General features: G+C 44.5%; 3 protein-coding genes across 5 annotated transcripts in view; 1 reads left to right on the plus strand and 2 right to left on the minus strand.

Annotated features, from left to right (window-relative positions):
- LOC101870170 (coiled-coil domain-containing protein 134) overlaps nucleotides 1-1355 on the minus strand; it is a 44910-nt gene extending 43555 nt beyond the window's left edge. The window contains exon 1 of the mRNA XM_034063198.1: nucleotides 1326-1355. The gene's annotated coding sequence lies outside the window, so the exon portion shown is untranslated. The remainder of the gene's footprint in view (nucleotides 1-1325) is intronic.
- A 442-nt stretch (nucleotides 1356-1797) lies between these two features.
- Nucleotides 1798-5698, plus strand: SNU13 (small nuclear ribonucleoprotein 13). Its single transcript, XM_034063199.1, has 3 exons — nucleotides 1798-2088; nucleotides 2815-2935; nucleotides 3808-5698. The coding sequence occupies exons 1-3, from the start codon at nucleotides 2086-2088 to the stop codon at nucleotides 4068-4070; spliced, it is 387 nt and encodes a 128-aa protein (XP_033919090.1). The 5' UTR covers nucleotides 1798-2085; the 3' UTR covers nucleotides 4071-5698.
- A 1387-nt stretch (nucleotides 5699-7085) lies between these two features.
- On the minus strand, nucleotides 7086-19173 carry XRCC6 (X-ray repair cross complementing 6). 3 transcript variants are annotated; one of them, XM_005150310.4, is made up of 12 exons: nucleotides 19016-19173; nucleotides 18799-18908; nucleotides 18196-18334; nucleotides 16085-16339; nucleotides 15089-15272; nucleotides 14036-14222; nucleotides 12265-12433; nucleotides 10976-11137; nucleotides 10292-10421; nucleotides 9521-9621; nucleotides 8314-8427; nucleotides 7086-7537 (listed from the first exon to the last, which is right to left on the minus strand). In XM_005150310.4, exons 1-12 carry the CDS (start codon nucleotides 19101-19103, stop codon nucleotides 7341-7343), a joined length of 1836 nt encoding a protein of 611 aa, XP_005150367.1. In that variant the 5' UTR covers nucleotides 19104-19173; the 3' UTR covers nucleotides 7086-7340. The 3 variants fall into 3 exon arrangements, 2 of the variants coding, with proteins under 2 accessions (XP_005150367.1, XP_030905808.1); XR_004080742.1 differs by having other exon boundaries at nucleotides 7400-7537; nucleotides 9508-9621; XM_031049948.1 differs by lacking the exons at nucleotides 7086-7537; nucleotides 8314-8427 and adding an exon at nucleotides 8654-9210 and having other exon boundaries at nucleotides 9508-9621.
- Nucleotides 19174-19351: the final 178 nt, after the last annotated feature.

A 19351-nucleotide genomic window follows, 5' to 3' on the forward strand; every position in this document is an offset into this window, starting at 1 on the left:
TTCATCTCTGTCTAAAACACACACCACTGTTCATAGCCCCAAGCTTAGACTGGGGATTCCAACTGCTCTAGGAGTTACACCAAGTACAGTAAAATCCCAATGCTGTCCCTAAACAGCAAAAGAGAGAGATAATTAATATTAATAATTATTAATATTTAAAAGCAAACAAGAGGATGGAGATGCAAGCACAGCTTCTGGGGTATTTCATGCTAGGGTCATATAGCATAGGACTGAATTGGCCATAAGCCTTCTATATCTGTGCAGGAGTATGTGCACAGACAGCACTCTATCAAAATTTGTGCAACACTAAACCTGCACAAAGTTCTAACAAAGCTGCTTCCAAAATATACACAGCTCATTTTGTGCTGGGAAATCAACCAGGAAAACACTGAGTTATTCAGTGCATCAAGGCAGGGCAAGGGGCTTTGTAAGTCCCTTTCCCCACTGAACAAGAATTAGCTGTGATGGAGAAATAAGATCTTGGAATTAAAGGAATCCAGTATATTTGCTCTTTGAAGGCACTCACATTCATACCCTCCACCCTTCTCTTCCTCCTTACTGTTCCTTCACTTAGACCGTTATTTCTCTTCCATCAGGATTTTGGACGTTTCCAAGACCGCTTCCACAGCACTGCTATGCAAACAGAAACCAGCAGGAGACGCTCAAGCTCACTGAGACCGTTATTAGAAAGGCATTTTCTGGTATGCCGTTGAATGCTGTTCTGCTGTGGGGCTGACCAGCAGAAGGAAGCAGCTATTGCAGTCCTGCTGCTACCAGGATTCGTACAGACGTGAAGTGATGGTGTGCACAAAACAATCGCTATGTAGTTTATATTTTGCATTTAATTTGATATTAAATCCTGCAACACCCTTTTAAGCTCACACTTTCATTTCTGTGTGGATCCTCATGTAATCCACCACTCAGCAGAAGAACACTGAGGCATGAGACCAGAATGGAGGGCATTCAGGGAAGAGCCATGCACCAGGCACTCCCTCTCTTCTTCAGAAAGACTTTACAGATAACGTCAAGATGCTTTGGGAAACTGCAAGAGCTTTATGAACACACCAACCGTGCTCCTTGGGGAAGAAGGTCATCAATTAACCTATTCTAAACCAAATGACAGGCAGATTCCCACAGGCAGATTGTAACACACATAACACAGAATGGTAGAAGTACAGAATTGGGTTCCTCAATATTTTTTTTTGTTTGGGGTTGGGTTCTTTTTGCTTCTAAATGTGGAGAAGCTTCTCATGTATGTACCTATTCACAGAAACAGATTTTAGCCTTCTCCCTGCTGCTGCATGAGGCCACAGCAGAACTCTTACCAAAGAGTGTTCCTATCAGATGAACACAGACCCTCTCGTCGGGAGCCAGCAGCTGGATGACCGCCAGCGCCTGCCAGGCTAGGGCATCTTGGAGACGGGAGAGGACGTGCCTCTTGCGCACCAGCTACGGATCAAGAAACAACCACCCGTCAGCGCTTGGGCCGGGCCATCCGCTGCTCCCACATCCCGAGAGAGACAAGGAGAGGGCCACAGGCCCGGGAGCCGCGGTGACACCGCTGGCCTAGCGCCATGGCAACACTTGGCCACCCTCAGACTCAGCTCAGGAGCGGGGGCAGCCGAGAGGCGGCTGCTGAGGGGAAAGGGGGTGCCCCATGCCAGCACCGCCCCGCGGCGGGGCGGGCACTGCCCACCGAGGCGCTGCCGTCACCCAGGGTCTCCACGGCGCAGGCGAGGCAGAGCGGCGGGCGGAGGGGCAGCGACCAGCGAGCGCCGTGACCGCCGCCGGGCCGCGCGCACCCCGCCGCCATCGCCTCAGGGCGCCGCGGCTGCCGGCGGGTCCCCGTTAGCGGTCCTGAGCGTGTCTCGGCGGGGCTCCGCAGCGCCGCCGGCCGCACCGGCTGTTACAGCCCCACTCACGGCTGCAGGGCACAACCCGGGCTACAGCGGATCCCCTGCCGCTCGCCCCGCCCTCCCGGCCGCCTGGCTTCCGGCGGCACCGCTCCGCTTCCGCTCCGCGCGCTCTGGCCGAAAGAAGCGATCGTGCCGCGCCGCGCCGTGCTGCACCGCCCAGGCCGCGGTCATGGTGAGTGGGGCCCAGCGCCGGCCTCCGCCTTGGCATCCTGCTCCGGGGGAGCTGGGGCGAGGGGGACAAGGACGGCGCGTCCGCGGCTGCGGGCGGCGAGCACGTGGAGGCCGCGGCTGGGTGCGGGTTTCCCCGCAGGGGGAAGCCGGAGGAGTTGAGGGGGGCTGATGGTGCTGGGGCACCCGGAGCGGGCAGGGCGGCAGCCGGGGTTGTGCAGTGGGCGCTGGGGCGCAGCGGTGGGAGCTGAGAGGTTGCTGTTCTGGCAGTGCCGAGCGTTAATGCCGCCTGTTGCCTCGTTGTCTTTCCGCTGCGCCATGGATGTTGTGTTAACAGACGTGTAATTGGCAGAAATCAACCCGGTATGTGCTCTCGGGATTTCTTTAACATTCCTGCCCGAGCTTCTTCAATTCGTGCACTGAAATGCTTCACTTTATATAGTATCTGTAGTAGTAAACGCCTGGTGACTGCCCTGCAATTGTTTACTACTGTTAATTTATAAGGTGTAAGCTGGTTGTGCGGATAAAGACACTGTTAACTTGGAATCCCAGAGAAATTCCTCTTTAGAAATAAAATGCAGTGGGATTTTCAGTGTATGCACACAACATAGGAGAATAGTGATGTGACTCCAGTAGTCAATATATGTGGTGGACGCAATGCCTATGTAATGTTGTTCTGAAAAAGGCCCCTTTTGCTCCTAATGTAACTCTTACTTTTTCCTTTCTATAGAGTGAAGCAGAAGTGAACCCCAAAGCTTACCCGCTGGCTGATGCACAGCTTACCAAAACGCTACTGGATCTTGTACAGCAATCCTGCAACTATAAGCAGCTACGCAAGGGAGCCAATGAAGGTGAGACCTGTGTGTTGCAAAGTGTGCTGTAAATCGTCTCAAGGATTTTGCAAGTTGTGGCTAAAGAGTGTCTTTTCTGTCTAGCTGTGGACCCCTAACTTTATATAGGTCTGGCTCTTCCAAGTGTCTGTCTCCTTCCTTGTCCTTTTGTCATGCTTAAGCAATATTCTGGTCCCACTTAAGCAATATTCTGGGACAGAACTAAGCTGAAATCTCTTCAGCCCTTATATGCAGTTATGATAGATGCAGTTATGATAGATGCTCAAGCTGTGTTCCTGGTGTGTGTCATGTGGTCATGGGTACTTCAGTGTGTGGCAGTGGGTTTACCAGATGCTTGGCCAGTTCAGAATCATAAGATCTGGGTTTGAGGGTACCTCTGGTGTGGCCTGCACAGAAAGTGGCTGCCTTCACAGTTGGATCAGGCTGCTCAGGGTTTTGTCTAGTTAGACTTTTAAAACAGCAATCCCTATGGATAGAAACAATCTCTTGGGCCCCATTTCCCATGGCTTAACCCCCCGTGGAGGTGTGTGTAAATATAAAATTCTAGCATGTTGCCAGAATCATCTTCAGGCAGCAGTCTGCAACTTGTCCTTTTTACTGCACACTTGTGAGGACAGTCAGGCTTTGTCTTCTCTGCAGTCCCCTTGAAGTAGTTGAAGACAGCAGCTATGTCCCCCTTGCTCCCACCTCAGCCCCCTTTTCTCCAGGCTAAACTACCCACCTTGGCCCTACAGCTGCCAGCTTCCTCTGGCCTGTCCTCATGGTAGCATTAGGTGTCCTTGCTCATGACAATTTCCACATCTCCTGAAGTTATTTGTCACTACATGTGCTTTCCAGAAGGACCCAGACTTACTCTTCAGTCTCTTTTACAGCCACCAAAACACTGAACCGAGGGATTGCAGAGTTCATTGTAATGGCAGCCGATGCGGAACCCTTGGAGATCATCCTGCACCTCCCTCTTCTCTGCGAGGACAAGAATGTACCTTATGTGTTTGTGCGCTCCAAGCAAGCCCTGGGCCGGGCATGCGGTGTTTCCCGGCCTGTCATTGCCTGCTCCATCACCATCAAGGAGGGATCACAGCTAAAGCCTCAGATCCAGTCTGTCCAGCAAGCTATAGAAAGACTGTTGGTCTAAATGCCCATGAGTTTTAACTGTGTGGAATAGGAAAGTTGGAGTTGGGGGAATTGATGTCTACCTTTGGTTGAGATCATAGTTTTGATATCAGTGTTTCATTTGAAAACGGCATATTTTTTATTTAATAAGGCTTAATTCTTAAGTGTGTCTGCCTCTTCTCCCCAGCCCTTTCCGTTATTCCAACATGTTCATTGTATTACTTCTTGAAAAGTGATTGTACAACTGTATTTTCAGTTTGATGTTTAAAACAACGGGGGAAAAAAATCCTTCCTTTATCTCCACATCTGTCTGCTCAGGGCTTTTTTCAACCCACCCATTTAGCTTCCTCTGTGTTGCAGTACTTCTGCTAAGCTTCAGCCTCTAACAGGCATGAGTAACTGGTTCTGAAGGGTTTTGCCTGAGGACAAGGTGTGTTGGTTTGGTTCCCTGTGGAGCTGTTGCTTTACACCATGGAGCAGTGTACACCAGGTGTAAGGCAGGCAGTGGCTACTGTGTAGCAGTGGAGGGAGCCAAGATCAGTACACATAGCACAACCCTTCTGGAAACTAGGCAAGAGACTGCTGTAAGAGGTGCATGGGGAGCAGAAATCATATGGCAGTGCACAGGAGGAAATCTCTTATTTCACTTATTTTTAAATATTGACTTTTTAAGAAAAATAAAATTGCTGACAAAGCTAAACATTACTGTTATTCCCTTGGGGAAGCATTTGCAACTGACCTGTTTCTACTTGTAAAGCTAAAGTGCTCAGAGATTGCCTAGGGGCTATTGCAGTGCAGTAGTTCATACTCCTTCAGTTTGATGGGTTTTTCTCTTGGACAGTATCAGTGAGTTTGGGCTTCCTGGGGAATTCAAGTACAAAACATGGCAGAGAGGAGCCTGCTGGGGCTGACAAGTACCCTACATGTGGCCATAAAAGATACCCTGCTTTTAGGGCAGCTATTGTACTGTAGTCACCCAACTGAAGATGAACCCTTTAGGTTGTGGGTCTGAGACAAGAGAGCAAGTAATTTTTCAGATAACCTGTGTCTCAAGAAGGGAATGCCAGATAATCCCATGCACTGGAAAAGTGTGAAGCACCACCTGCCTTCTGGATTAATGGCGGTTTTGTGGAGCTGCCTTTAGTTAAATGCATATTGTGTAACAAAATCCACTTACTGCTCTAAGGCGAAAAGTCTGAACCTCTGTGTCGAAACAGATCCTATCAAACCTGCCTTCTACTGCAGGGTGCTAAAGCTAGTGTGGAAAGACCAATAGGTGCAATAGCAGAAGGGAAAATAAGTTCTGTAACATTTCCATAGAGGCAGTAACTTCATAACTTTATTAAGTACATCCCAGGATGATGAAATCAGCTCATGAAAGACTGAAAACAAATCATGCCTGTGTATCTTGTAAATGGCCAGGGACAAAGTAATATCCTTGCTGAGGTGAACTCAATGCAAAGATTTTGGAGCCTTTTCATTGTGTATCAGGTTTAGAAAGGCTGCTGTTTCCTTCTACTGATGCTGACTGTTGAACTAGTGCTTAAAACCATAACTTTGCAAAGGATTTATCCTACCATACCCTGCCAAGATAGCTGATGTAAGACAAAGCACATGAGCAGCAGAAATAAAGGATTCTTGAGCAAGCAAGATGGTCTCATTTTCTGCTCTGCAGCCTTTCCTTTTAAAATTCTGCTTAATGCTGTTAACACACACACACAAAAAGCCAGGAGGAAGATCTAATAATGTAGAACAAACATGCCACAATCATCAAAAACCTGGAACATGCTGTGCCTGGGGGTTAGCAAGCCAAGAGTTAACAAAGGCAGTTGGGGAATGAAAATTCATAGAATTAAGGACGGGACACTTGGTGTTTTATTGCCTTCAAGTCTTGCTAAGACAAGTGCTTATAATAACTTCCTTTGCCCTTCAGCAAAGGAATTGATTGCTTAGACAGATTTTTATTAAAAAATAATGCAGGATGATTGGAAGTATAATGCACTATGCATAGATCCAGTGCTGCAGAGCTCAGTGGGTGCCAGCTGCTCTTTGGAGAAGAGCTGTGGCAGTGGAAGGGAGTAGCATGTTGGCACAGCTAGGTTGATCACAAGGCAAGGGCTGTGAGTGGTCAAGAGCTGGCTCTGATACATGTGCCACCACACTACAGCATTGGCACAACCTTAATCCATGGCTTAATTCTCCAGTATGTTGCCTAATAGTTTCTGTGCCATACAGGAATCCCTGCACACTGACACTACACAGATCAAAACGACCCCTCATGTATCCCATATCTGCATCCTGTAGAAAGTTACAGTTCAGCTAAACAACTAGTAAGGTTTCCTAGAGCAAGATCAGTGATTTGGTTTTAGTCATCCTGCACCAGAAGACATGTGGAGCATGCCAGTGGTGGATGTCTAAAAACCAAAACAGCCGCATGTGCAGCTTCCATAACTATGATTCAAAAAACTAAAATCAACTGGAGAGAACAAGAGCTACCCTCCACAACTTGCCATTTTTCTGTTTTTAAAGCACAGATCTGAGTAGAGAGGCCTGCACAATCATCTGACTCACTTGCTGCAGAGGTAAAAAGCTCTGTGCCATCTAGGTAACTTAACTGGGGTAAGTGCTTGCAGCCTTCCAGGGAATATGATTTCCCCACTTTTTAAAACCAGCTTTTGCTATTGCAACTTAAAAATGGAAAACATGGCTGTGCAGCTTCATGAAGTGCTGGCTTGTTGCCCAAACGATGGGCAACCACTTCCCATGATTTTCTCCCTTATGATCTACTGGTAATCTTTGTAATGCCAGCAGTGGAAGAGAATGCAATCTGATTACAAGTACTGATACTGACTGGGTGTTTTGGAGAGTAGGAGAGTAACACACCACATCTAAACCATCTGTTAGCCCACAGACTTGAACGGCTGCTTGAACTCATGAGGGAGCATTAACACAGATCATTCTTTCTTCTTACACTGAACTCTGAAAACACCAAGTTTTGCTGTTATGATGCAAAGATGGTATAGCCAGTGTTGCAAAGTAAGAAGTCCAAAATAACTTTTATTAAGACACAAGGAAGGCACAACTGTGTTCACTTGCACTGGGGGACCTGAGTTAGCAAGGACTTTAATTATGCCTTTGGCTACTGTGAACAGAATCCAACTTTGCAGAGATGTTTCATGACTAAGAGTAAAAAATTTCTCCACTGCCTGGTTCAGCAACATTTACTCGCCTTCTCCTCAGCAAGATTAAACAGACATATACACATCCACACACCAGGGCCTTTCACTCCTGCTTAATGCTCATTAAAGTATTCTGTTAATGCATCCATGAGCTCCTGCTTCTTCCCCCCACCCTTCAGCCCAATAAGCTTGCATGCATCCTTCAGAACAGGTACAGTGAACTTGCCCAGAGTGCCCTGCTGTACATGACTCCGCAGCTCATCTTTTGAGATTTCTACCTTGAGCCTCTTCTTTGCTGAACCATCAGAAGCTGGAAAGAGAAATTTTAGATCACCAAGATTTTAAAGTTGCTTAATAGAAAGACATCAATGTTTCTTATACACAACACTGTTAATGGCAGTCAGCACATGGTACTGTAACAGCTCATAGATCTAGTTTCCACGTTTTGTTTTAAGAAGCAAGTGTCACTCACTATGCAAGTCATGTAGTTTTTCACTGATAGGAGTAATTTCAAACAAGTATGAAACTTTGTGTCCTGATGGGAAGATCACCCCAAAATGAAACTTTTAAAGGATTCTCACTGAGACAGCAGAATGAAATGCCCGCACAGGAAGCTCAGCTGACACTCCCACTTCATGAAGACTTTCAAAGACTCCCAAACTACGCATATACCTCAGCAATACTTAGCCATTTAGCCCTAAAGATGCTCATCCTGGACTCATTAAACAGCCCATGCATAAAAGTCTGCTTCCTCACCAACACAAACTGAAAGCGCGAACAATTTTATTACTCTGTCACAAAAAAAACACCCCCAAAATTAAAAAAAATAAATATTTGCAATAATTTACCCACATTGCTTCCAAGCCTTCACTGTGCACTTTCTCATTCCAGCAGTTCTCCAACTGGATACCAGAATCTACTCTACTCCCTAAGAATCACCACTGGATATAAATCCACTTCCTTGTGAAGAGGAGTAGGAGAGCTGTCACACAAGTGGCTTCTTTAAACTGTGAGCTGAACTTAAAACTTTAGGCTTCTAAACAGAATACAGACACCATGTTGTGTGTCTGCATCACCACCACTTACCTTGGTTTTGCTTTACAGCCTTCCCATAGGGATTGTAGTCAGGGGGATAAACCAGCTCCTTAAATTCTTCCACCAGGTTGCCCAACCTGCGGTTCATCTCTTCAACCTTTGGCACTGGCAAAAGAGAAAGATTTGACCTCTCAAAAAACATAGTGATGACAGGAAATTCTAAACAAGGCCATCATACCCCATCCCTGGCAGTGTTCAAGGCCAGGCTGAATGGGGCTTGGAGCAACCTGGTCTAGTGGAAGGTGTCCCTGCCCATGGCAGGGGGTTGGAACTGGATGAGCTTTAAGGACTCTTCCAATCCTAACCATTCTGTGACTCTATGATTCTATCACCAACACAATTGTGTCTATGTAATAACTAGCAAGTGTCTTGCAAGCATGTTAAGTGCAAAGACCTATGTTGCAATACCCACAAATGAGAAATTTACAGCTCTTGATAATATCAAAAATGTATCATATGTTATGTAATGGACTCGCACATATCCTGAATAAGAAATACGTATGTAGAACAAAACTGACACTGACATGCTGGAAGTGTCATAAAAGGTCTCCCAGTTGCTTGCACTGTTACCCAGGTCTAATCTTAAATATTTAGAATACAACAGGTTACTATCTAAGGTTGAGGCAAAACAGCTTGTTTCTGACATGTATCTGTGTGATATCTCGCACAGGAACCTAGATAATTTGTTAGGTGTCCTTGAGAAGAGACAAGCAGTTACTCTAACACTGTTCCTGGAGTACAATATCATTTTTAAAAAGGAATTTCTCCTTCAGGAATAGGTTTCTAACCTTTAATAAGACACTCTTACCTATGAACTCTCACAGCCACAAGGTGGCATCACTGCCTCCTCCAGAATAATTCTCTCCGTAGTTCTGTCCATTTATCAGACTGAAATATTAATTAGATTCTTGAAGAAACGAATTTATGAAAAAACTCATGTCACCATACAAAAAAGGTGATTCAATTTTAATTTTGGAGGGTAAAATAAACAATTTTTCCTTTATCCTGAAAGTGGCAGCATTAGAAAGTAAGGTTTCAATATTTCAGAATGGACACATCCAGAATTCTACATCTTGGAACTGCACACAACTGAAGTATTTTTAAAAGACTTTTGGGTTTCTAGTAGCACATCTATGACTTCAAACTAAGTCAAGAGCCCTCTGCCCCACCTCCCTTTGCACCCACCAATAATTCTCACTTGTAAGGTCCTCTGCTTGTTCTGGTTCGAGCATATCCAATGCCAAAGCCTCCAGATTCCTGAAGTGCTGCTGCAAAACTGGGTTCTCAAAGCTGTCAATCCTGTCAAGAATCCCCCAAAACATCAGTGCATGCAGCCAAGAAGACAGACATGTAAGATCTACCCACAACTTCTTTCAACTAAAACTACCCTATTTCTCCTCTAACAATCCATCTCATCAGAACTGCTTTTTCTCTTTTCAATTTACCTGCTGAATCACTACACTTTCATGCATCAACCCCATTAGAAAGCTGTGTGAGAGAAATGGAGACAGTGGTATTCCACTTTAATAACAGCTATACTACTTTCTACATACCTAGGAAAGGATCTTCCATAAGAGCACTTCATAAAATGTATCCTTGCTACAGTGAAAAAGGCCCAACTATTCCCTCTAAAGTGCTCTAATTTAAACAATCCCAATCTGATTTGCAGTAGATTGGCAGAACCACAGTAAAATGCAATACCTCTGCAACAAATGACAACAGCCCAGATAACAAGGGCAATTCTGTAAAGAACTCCAGAACGTGCTACATAAAGCATGTGGTGCCTGGGTATTCAAAATTATTAAGAATAAAGTTTGGACAAAGCTACTGCAAAGGGAAGCAATTTGCATCAAAATACATCAAAGTCTCATCTCGTGGACACCACAGCTGACCAGTGTGTGCAAAAGAGCAAACAGCACTGTGCTTTCTTCCTCATGCTACCCCCTGCATGCTATTTATCTCCGTGTACCTGTATTTGAAACGGAGTTTTTGAACTATTTCCTTCATTTTGTCCACCTGCTCTCGACTGGCTGGCACCTTTTCTGTAAAATCAACCTTCCGCTTGTCATCTGCATATGGGAGGAAGATGATATGGAAGCCTACACAGAAGAGAGGGAGCAAGAGAACAGTTATACAGAACCATTGCCTCAAAATGATCCTTTATGGACAAGATCAAGATACTTATTATCTGCCTCGTTCTGATGACTCCAAACTAGCTAGCTGTTTTGTTGCACACAACAGTGATTCCTAACACTTTGTAGTACCTACAGCATGACATTCAATCCCAATCTCAGTGTATATAATCAGTCACTGATAGCTTATTGAAAGAGGTTCCAAATGAATGCATAGCTAAGAGTGGTGTATTTGCGAGTTGCTCTGTATGAAGGAGATCAACTTGTTCACCTTCCCTATTTCTAGCTGGATATAAGCTTGAAAAAGGCTTGTGTGAAAATTAAGTGAGTGTCCACATGTTATTTCTGAAATGCTTTACTTTGTACACAAGCAGTGTTATTTCCCTAGTTTACATCCTCCCAGAAGAGAATTTTCCACTTAAAAGAGGTAAGAAAATGCAAAAGAGCAAGTCTGCCTTTGCTCCCTAATCATTCCGCACTCAGCTGAATCATACAGGGAAAGGCAGCATCTTATCCCATACCTGGAGGAGCTATCTGCACTTTCTGCTCATCCACCTCTTCCTCCTGGGGAATTAGGGCCACAAAGCGAGGAGGGCTGCTCTGCCGGGCAGTATATCTGCACAGTATCATCATTTCCCTCTCCAGGCATTTCATCAGTAAGGCATTAAATAGCGTTGTACTCCCTGCAAAGTAAAGACTATACTGGTCAGACTGACAGGTTTGGTCCTTTGTTCAGGAATGTAAGCCCAGACATTATAGTTTCAAAACCTGTAACTTCTTAGAAATGGCTGAAATATTGGAGAGGTAAAAAGCAACTTTTGGAAGGGGGAGCCCTCAAAAATGACAACACTAGTTCGATCCTGACCACAGCAGTGAGAATTCTGGTGAAAAAAATGAAATCATGAGCATCTGAGCTATCAAATACAATTTAAAGTTGTAAACAGGTATGTAAAAAGCCTCTTTCTGTTCTGGTGAGACATCATAGTAGCAGCACATCACAGAACCTTTGTAGAAGTAGCATTAAGAATTCAGACTGCAGTTTTCCTCTCTTGATGCACACATTTGCTTTGTATTTTACCGTATTTGGTGGTCAAGAAAAGATTGACATGTAAGTGAGGTGTTTGATTCAGGAACCTGAAAAGCTGGAGAAGCTAGTGTAAAGATTTTTAGTCAGCCACCGCAAAATATCTGGTCATAACTCAGCCTTCTCTATCCACCAGTAGATTGAGGAGCTAGTTTTTTTCCTTACTACTGAAGTTTGGGATGTACTAATATTATATTTCTCAAGAAGCAGATTTACATGCACACATAAAAAGGGGAGAAAAAGCAGTCCTAAGCATCCTCTCAAGCCCATAAATTTCTGCTAATTCAACCATGCTTCTTGCGTAATGTTTTCACTTCGAGCTGATATAGACTTAAAAGCAGCCATTATCTTCACTGGTCTGGGGTTTGATTTTTGTTTGGTTGGGTTTTTTTTTTTTAACCACCTTTGCCTTCTATTCAGGTACTAGGAACTTCACTTTTACGAATGACAAAGCCAAATATTCTGGGACTACATCTGCATAGTTTGATTAGCTGCTTGTTGTGAGGGATGAAACACGAAATCCAATCAGCTCTTCTGCTACTGATGAAAACAAGAATTAATCTGCAGCTGAGAGGGTCAGTAACAGTAAATTCCATACTTTTCAGCATTAGCAAGTTTTTATATTAGACAGATTTTACACTCTATCTCCAATGGCTCAAAACCACTATGAATCAGCTGGTTACCCTAACACAAGGTGGTGAATCTTCTCTTGCCATCTTTACTTACCATTTATTAAGGACTCCTCAGGATAGATGAACTGGGAGGGCCTGACATGGTGGTGCTGTTTTAGCATTGACAGTGGTTTGAAGCCAATCAGATACAAGCCTGGAGAACCAAACCGTCTCAATTCGTCTGTTTCCTCTTTCTCCAGCACAATCTGGCGGTTTCCATATGTCTAAACCAGGGAAGAGCAGAGAGTAGTGCTGGCAGCATAAAAAAACTTGCAGAGGGAGGGAGCAGGAAGAAGATGCAATTGCTGTCTTCCACTACTGAAAAAAGGATTTCAGACAAGACAGAGCAAAGTCTCGTCATTAGTGTACATGGAAGTGGCAAGCCTCAGTCTGTGATCATCATCCCAAGGGAAATTCCACTGGGACATCAGCAAAATGCATTTTCCTAAGACAGTGGTTAAGCCAAGGCACAAAAAGGCCACGTACATTGCTAGGAGTTCTTCAGAGCTGCTCCAAACAAACCCTGAGCAACCTGATCTGGCTTTGCGAGTCTTGCTCTAGACTGGGCTGGACCAGATATTTTCAGAGGTGCTGTCTGATTCTACACTTTCATCAGCAGATGCGTATCAGCTATCTACTCCTGGCAGAAACAGTGACCAAGGAACAATGCTTTTGATAGGTCACAGGAGTCCAGCTGCTGAAGTTAGACACCATGGCTTAATGCTCAGGGTTTTTTTCATCTCCTGTACTTTATTTGAAGAAACTAATGTCCAGCATAAACAAACTTAATATTTAATCTTAAGACAACAGCTTTAAGAGCCTCTGGCATGAAAGAACATGTTTGTGCACTTGTGACAATATACCTAGCAACTGCATATCCTGCTTCAAAATAAGGCTGTGCCTGAACAGAACGTGACATTTAATCTACATGAGCCAAATTATCAAGCAGAAAGACAAAGCAAATAATAAAATAACAAAAAAAAACCCAAAGTAATATACCCTTTTTTGTTCTTGTTTGGAAAAAAGCTCCAACACTCCCCCATCTCCTATGATTCACGCTTGTCTGTTCAATAAAATGGCCAAAATCTGTTCCTAGTGAATCCAAAAATAAAATGAGCAGTGACAGCACAAGGCCACAGAAGGTCAAACTCTGACAGCCTGGTTCTGCCTTACAAAAAGAAATGACCTGTGTCTCTAAGCACATTTCCACTAGCAACTGTGCTTTCTCTTGACAGGCATGCTAGAGAAACAACCCACTCTTACTCTGCATAGAATTATAGAAGAGTTTTGGTTGGAAAGGACTTTAAGATCATCTAGTTCCAACCCCCCTGCCATGGGCAGGGATGCCTCATACAACAACACGTCACCTAAGGCTCTGTCCAACCTGGCCTTGAACACCGCCAGGGATGGAGCATTCACAATTTCCTCCGGCAACCCATTCCAGTGCTTCACCACCCTCACAGTAAAGAACTTCTTCCTTATATCTAACCTGAACTTCTCCTGTTCAAACCCGTTACCCCTTGTCCTATCACTACAGTCCCTAGTGAAGAGTTCCCTCTTCAGCATCCTTGTATGCCCCCTTCAGATACTGGAAGGCTGTTATGAGGTCTCCATGCAGCCTTCTCTTCTCCAGGCTGAACAGCACCAACTTTCTTAGCCTGTTTTCATACATAGCTTACAAAGTGAACAGGCTGTCCTCAGGGGCATGCAGATGTAAATATTTCTGCATCTGATCTTGAAAATGAAACATAACCAAAAGCAGCAAGATAATCAGCATCTCTTCCCTACCATCCCAGGAAAAAGCAGGCCCATAATCAATACATTACCTGAGCCCTTTTTGTATCACTAGGCAGGAGCAAGCTGCCTGTTTTCGCATTAAACATCCTTGTTTTTATTTTAACCAGTTCATTAGTTTCCCGATAAAGCTTCACAGGATAGGGCTTGTAAGCTTTGTGAAGAAGGTTGTAAACACCAACAGAAAGTGACAGATCTTTGTTCAGATACAGATTTAACCTGTGTAAAAAAGCAGATACAGACTTGAGGCTTCTGAAAGTTCACTTGCAAAGAAAGTAATCTCCTCAGATAATTTATTTTCTCTGCTCTCCTCCTCCTCCCCCAAAATCACATGTATCTGATCAAGAATGCCAGTGACAACAGCTCAGGTTGGGATTTTTAATATATATTTAAGAAAAACACTAGGCTGTCAAGGGAAGCTCACTCCCTTAATGTGCTTTCACATAATTCTGCTACGAACTGACTCGTTTAAAAAAACAACTGTTATGGAGTGCATGGCTCCAAAAATACTTTCTATCTGCTTAGTCAAGATCCCTCTAATCTCTCTGAAAGTATCTTTAATCTTACAGCAGGAGATCAGAAATATCAAGGCTATATGAATCCACACCAAGTGCCCAGACAGACTGGCCACACAGAACTATTTCATAACAGGCCAAAATACCTACTATTCATATTGAGGCACTTCTTTCTAAGTTAACACCAGTAAGAAGAGCCTCATTTCAATCCGATTTCACTACAAACTATTTCACATGTTGCAGAGTTTTTTGTATTTTACTTGGCAGTGATGTCATTTTTTAAAAAATGATCATGCCTGGACAAGCTCAATACAGAAGGCGTCACACAGAGGAAAAAAGGAAGCCAAGCTTCAATCTCCACTCTTCTCATCCACCAAAGACAAATATCCTTGGAAGCTAGGGAAGAAACACCAATCTTGACCTAAGGAATTAAGATTGAGGAATGCAAGCACTGATGTCTTTACATTCCAATTATTCCAGAGGAGGGAGGTGAGATGCAGTCTAAAAAGGCATCAGGTGCCTCCACTGAATGAAATATCTAGGATATTTCTAGAATAACTAGGGACAAACCTGGATAAAGTCCGTTTCTTTGTCTCCTTCGCTCGTACTTTTTTCATGAGGTGTTCCAGTTTCTCTGACTGCTCAGGTTGGATCCCAAGGTCCTCATCTTCTGCTGTGTTTATTATATCCCTGTAGAACAAAGAGATGTCGAACCCTCCAGGCTTCTTTAAGTGCATCAAGTCCAGGATGATACCTAGAAACAACGTAAAGGATAGAAGGAGGATCACAAAACAGCTTTTTTCCTACATTGGTATTATTTCTCAGCATTCTCAGATTTCTCTATTTACACAAAGAATTTAAGCAAGAATAAGGTCCAAACTGTGATCTGCAACAGATGTGAAATTTTCTAGGGAAAGAGGCAAAAGACATTCTTCAACTTTAGTCTAAACAATGTAGCACAGAAGATGGTTCCTCCCTAACTAAGAATCTGGAAAACACTGTGTATGAAGCAGTTTCCTCAGGCACAGATGCCAGTAACAAGTTCAGAAATACCCCATTCCCAGTTTTAAGGGCTAATGGATTAAGTAAGCCTCAGCTTCTAAATGCAGCACATCTGCTGAACTCCAAAAGCACTTGTTACCACTGCTACATAGTTGAATAAAAGAAGCATTTGCTCTCTATTCACTGAGCTCAGGAAGCTGTTCTTCAGCTAATTCAAAATGGAGCCAGTAAAATAATTTTCCTTTTGTGTGTTATTTTCTCTTACTGGAAAATGGTGGAACAATGAAATAAAGTATTTTGTTTTCCACAGCCCTCTCAAGGCCTGATCTATGCTATCAGAGTAGAAAAAGAGATCTAGAAAACAAACATTAAGTGTTAGATACCAGATTGCATAGGAAATTTTCTAATTTAGCTTAAATACCAAATTTCTAATTGGGAAGTTTCAGAAAACTGCCAGTTCTGATGATTTTATGTTCGTTTTCCATCATGAACTTGCAATGCAGTCAGCATCTGCAAGGATACATCACTTTTATTCTGCCTGAAATTAGAGGGGAAAATAATGACCTGTGTCTCTTAGATCACCAGCTCTGGTTCTGGCCAGCTTGGCTTTAGCACTGTCATTGGCATGAGGGTCATCCTTGTTGGTGAACAGCATGATCCTTTTGTGGCTCAGCCTGACTCGCACATCACTGAAGAGATTAGAGCAGGCCCAGAGTGCTTCACCCAGTGAATAGTCAGCATTGTGGCCAAAGGTGTCACGGAAAAGTATTTGTCCTTTGTCTCCCTTGTACTGGTCCAGTTCTAGGACACGCTTTGCACCTAAGGAGAATAACAGCATTCATATACATTAAAAATACTGAAAGAAGTACTGCAAACTCTTCCAAATATGCACTGAGATGCCCTTGCAGTTGACATCCGAGTAATGTCCCCTCACACCTTTGTGGCAATACCCTTCCAATACCCACCTGAGAAAACTGTTCAGCATATCCTGACATTTGCAATATTGCAAGCCAGCTACCACCTGAGAGCACCTACTAGGGGCAAGAGGACACAAGCGTCCTGGCAATAATGAGGAGCTCTTCCTGCTGGGGGAGGGAAACAGGCAGCGATCCAAGTATTACAAACCCTCTACACTCAAAGGACAAGTGCTCAGCAGGAAAGGCAGCAACTGCACCCACTGCAGAGGCACAACAGACTGCTGCGCCACCCGGGAGAGGAGAGGAGCCTGAAATACATCATGCATCTCCACAGCACATTGGAAGGTTCATAATTATGTACTATATAATAACTACAGTATTATTTTTCTTATCCAGAGCATGTTGCTCTCCAAGGCCAGCAAATACACAATTCTCTTCCTTTATAACAACTACCACTTTTCACCTGCATTGTCTTCATCAGCACAGCCAAGTTACTTCCCATAAGGCAAGGCAAAAGGCAAGCAGGGAGAGGGGAGGAAAAAAGGATGAGCAAGAAGTCTAAGATGCCTGCTTCCAGAAAAGGGAGAAGAACTTAAAGCAGTCTTGTCAGGTCCCTGTTGCAATTAATTCTGAAACTAGGACAAGGCACAGTTCTTTCAGGAGGCCCCCCTGTGTTATTAAACCTGCTAGTTAAGAAAATTAAATCAAACCTCCTAGAGATAAAGGCTGCTATTAAAAGCTAGTAGACAAAATCACCCACAAAACTGCTGTCAGAGAATTTGCAACCACTAGCATGCATTCTTTGCACTCCTGTCTTTTCCAATTCAGCAACTGGCACTCATGCTCAAGCAGATGCTAGATAATTAATTAATAATTAATAATAAAGGGTGGCAACAAAGTAGATGGAAACTCCCTTTTTACAAGAAGTCACATGGAAAAGATAAAAGCTAACTGGCACAAGTTACTCTCGGGGAGATACTGACTGGACACAAGACAAAAATTTGTCACAATAAGAAGGATCAGGTACTGGAATCATCTCCCAGGGAGGTGGTGGATTCCCCAGCATTGGACACTTTTAAGATTTGGCTGGACAGGGTGGTGGGACATCTAGTCTAGTTCATGTCTGCCTAGAAAGGTTGGACCAGGTGATCCTTGAGGTCACTTCCAGCTTGGTATTCTATGATTCTACAATTAATTCTATGAAATTCTAAGAAAAGGAAGAGCTAAATTCAAGAACTGCAAAACTTGCTCTGAAAATATGAGATGAAACACACCAAACATGTTAACATATTGGACAACCTGTTCTAGCTGACTCTGATTGAGCAGGAAGGTTGGAGAAGACAGCCTCCAGGAATCTCATCCAATCTCAGACATTCTATGATACTCTCCATCAACTCGAATGCATTGGACCTTAGCATGTACATATGCTTTTCTGAAGTGTGGTAGACACATGATGGGTCTCCAAGAGCTCTGTTAGGATCCTCTTAGGTTTAGCACACAGCAAGTGAACCACATTAAAACAGAAGTACATAGGAAAGGGATCTGACCCAGCTATAACAGATAAAACTAAGCTGCTGCTAAGATCCTATGCTTTCAATAAACTCCTAAACCTACCCCTCCCCAATACACCTCAGTAACAGCAACCTTTTTGTTAATCTGACAGCTGTTTTCAGAGAGACCAGTTACTGACAGTGCTGCTACACAGATTTCCTTACTCCATCTTTCTATGTGACTTTCATATCACTTTACTGCCTCTACCTGGATTATCCAGCTCCTGAAGAACACAGACATGCTTGAAATCTGCAGAGTTCTTGTTCTTTTCCGTGCCATAGAACACCACACCCAGCAGGTCCCTGTCACTACTAATGATTTTGCTGGTGTACACACTCGAGATGCACTGGGGGAAAAAAAAAAAAGAAAAAAAAAGGAGAAAAAAAGCACATGGGTCAAAGCATAAAGAAAATCACCCTTGGTAAGGGTGCAACAGTGCCGACTTTGGCAATCAGGCCTTTATACAAGTAGACCCGAGCAAACAGAACCACAACAAATGCTTTAAGCTATGTTTCCCCAGGAGAAGGAGTTTGAGATTCTTGTTTTTCAAGAGATCTCTTTCAGTACACAGCCTTAGGTATTTTTTTCATTAGCATTCTCTTTCTACGAACAAGATCCATGCTGAAGGCGGATCCATCACCCATTCTATACGTTTCCCTCACACAACGCTAGACATGGCCCACCAGGCAACAGATCCTCCAATCCCACAGCCATCCTTCTGTCTCGAGCTGCTCGAGTGTCCCAGGGCCCTTACACCAACAGATCAGGCAGGGCGACCACCTGGTCCCGAGGCTCCCCAAGCAGCCTTACCTGGATGGTCATGTCAAAGGGAGTCACACCGTCCCCGTCGGGCTCAAACATGCCCTCGGACGCATCCACTAAGAAAATGAGGCTGTCCCGACCTAAGAACTTGTAATCCGCTAAGGAACAGGAAGGGGAACAGCTTTAGCAGGGGCCCGCTCCACCCGCTGAACCCCGAGGGAAGCGGGTCCCGGCTTGCCTCCTGGGATGGGGGGTGAGCCCTTACCGACCGCCTCAGCCCTCTCCTCGTCCTGTTCCTCCTCCTCCTCCTCCTCCGGCCCTTCGCTCCGGTAGTAAGACACCCAATCCGACATGGCTCCCAGTGCCGCGCGAGGCCCAACGAAACCACGGCCACCTGCACCCCACACTCAGGCAACCACTCAACAGGGGGCCACCCCTCCATAGAGCCGCTGACCAATGGCCCTGCACTTCCCGCGGGAAGCCACGCCCTCCCTCCGCGTGGATTGGCTGAGATGGGACAAGCGCAGAGGGAGCTCTGCCCGCCCTTCCAAACCACAGCCAATGGCAGGGAGCACTTTCCGCATCCCTGCCCACTGAGCTT

This window comes from Melopsittacus undulatus, chromosome 5, assembly GCF_012275295.1.
Source record: "Melopsittacus undulatus isolate bMelUnd1 chromosome 5, bMelUnd1.mat.Z, whole genome shotgun sequence".
NCBI lineage: Eukaryota > Metazoa > Chordata > Aves > Psittaciformes > Psittaculidae > Melopsittacus > Melopsittacus undulatus.

What these genes read in the sequence shown, in the direction of transcription:
- SNU13 (XM_034063199.1), top strand. An exon ending in ACGCAAGGGAGCCAATGAAG is followed by an intron (nt 2,936 to 3,807) that starts GTGAGACCTGTG and finishes TCTCTTTTACAG; the next exon opens with CCACCAAAACACTGAACCGA.
- XRCC6 (XM_005150310.4), bottom strand. Translation starts at nt 19,103, where the DNA reads ATGTCGGATTGGGTGTCTTACTACCGGAGCGAAGGGCCGGAGGAGGAG. An exon ending in AAACTCCGTTTCAAATACAG is followed by an intron (nt 9,622 to 10,291) that starts GTACACGGAGAT and finishes GATTCTTGACAG; the next exon opens with GATTGACAGCTTTGAGAACC. An exon ending in GGCTGTAAAGCAAAACCAAG is followed by an intron (nt 7,538 to 8,313) that starts GTAAGTGGTGGT and finishes TTCTCTTTCCAG; the next exon opens with CTTCTGATGGTTCAGCAAAG.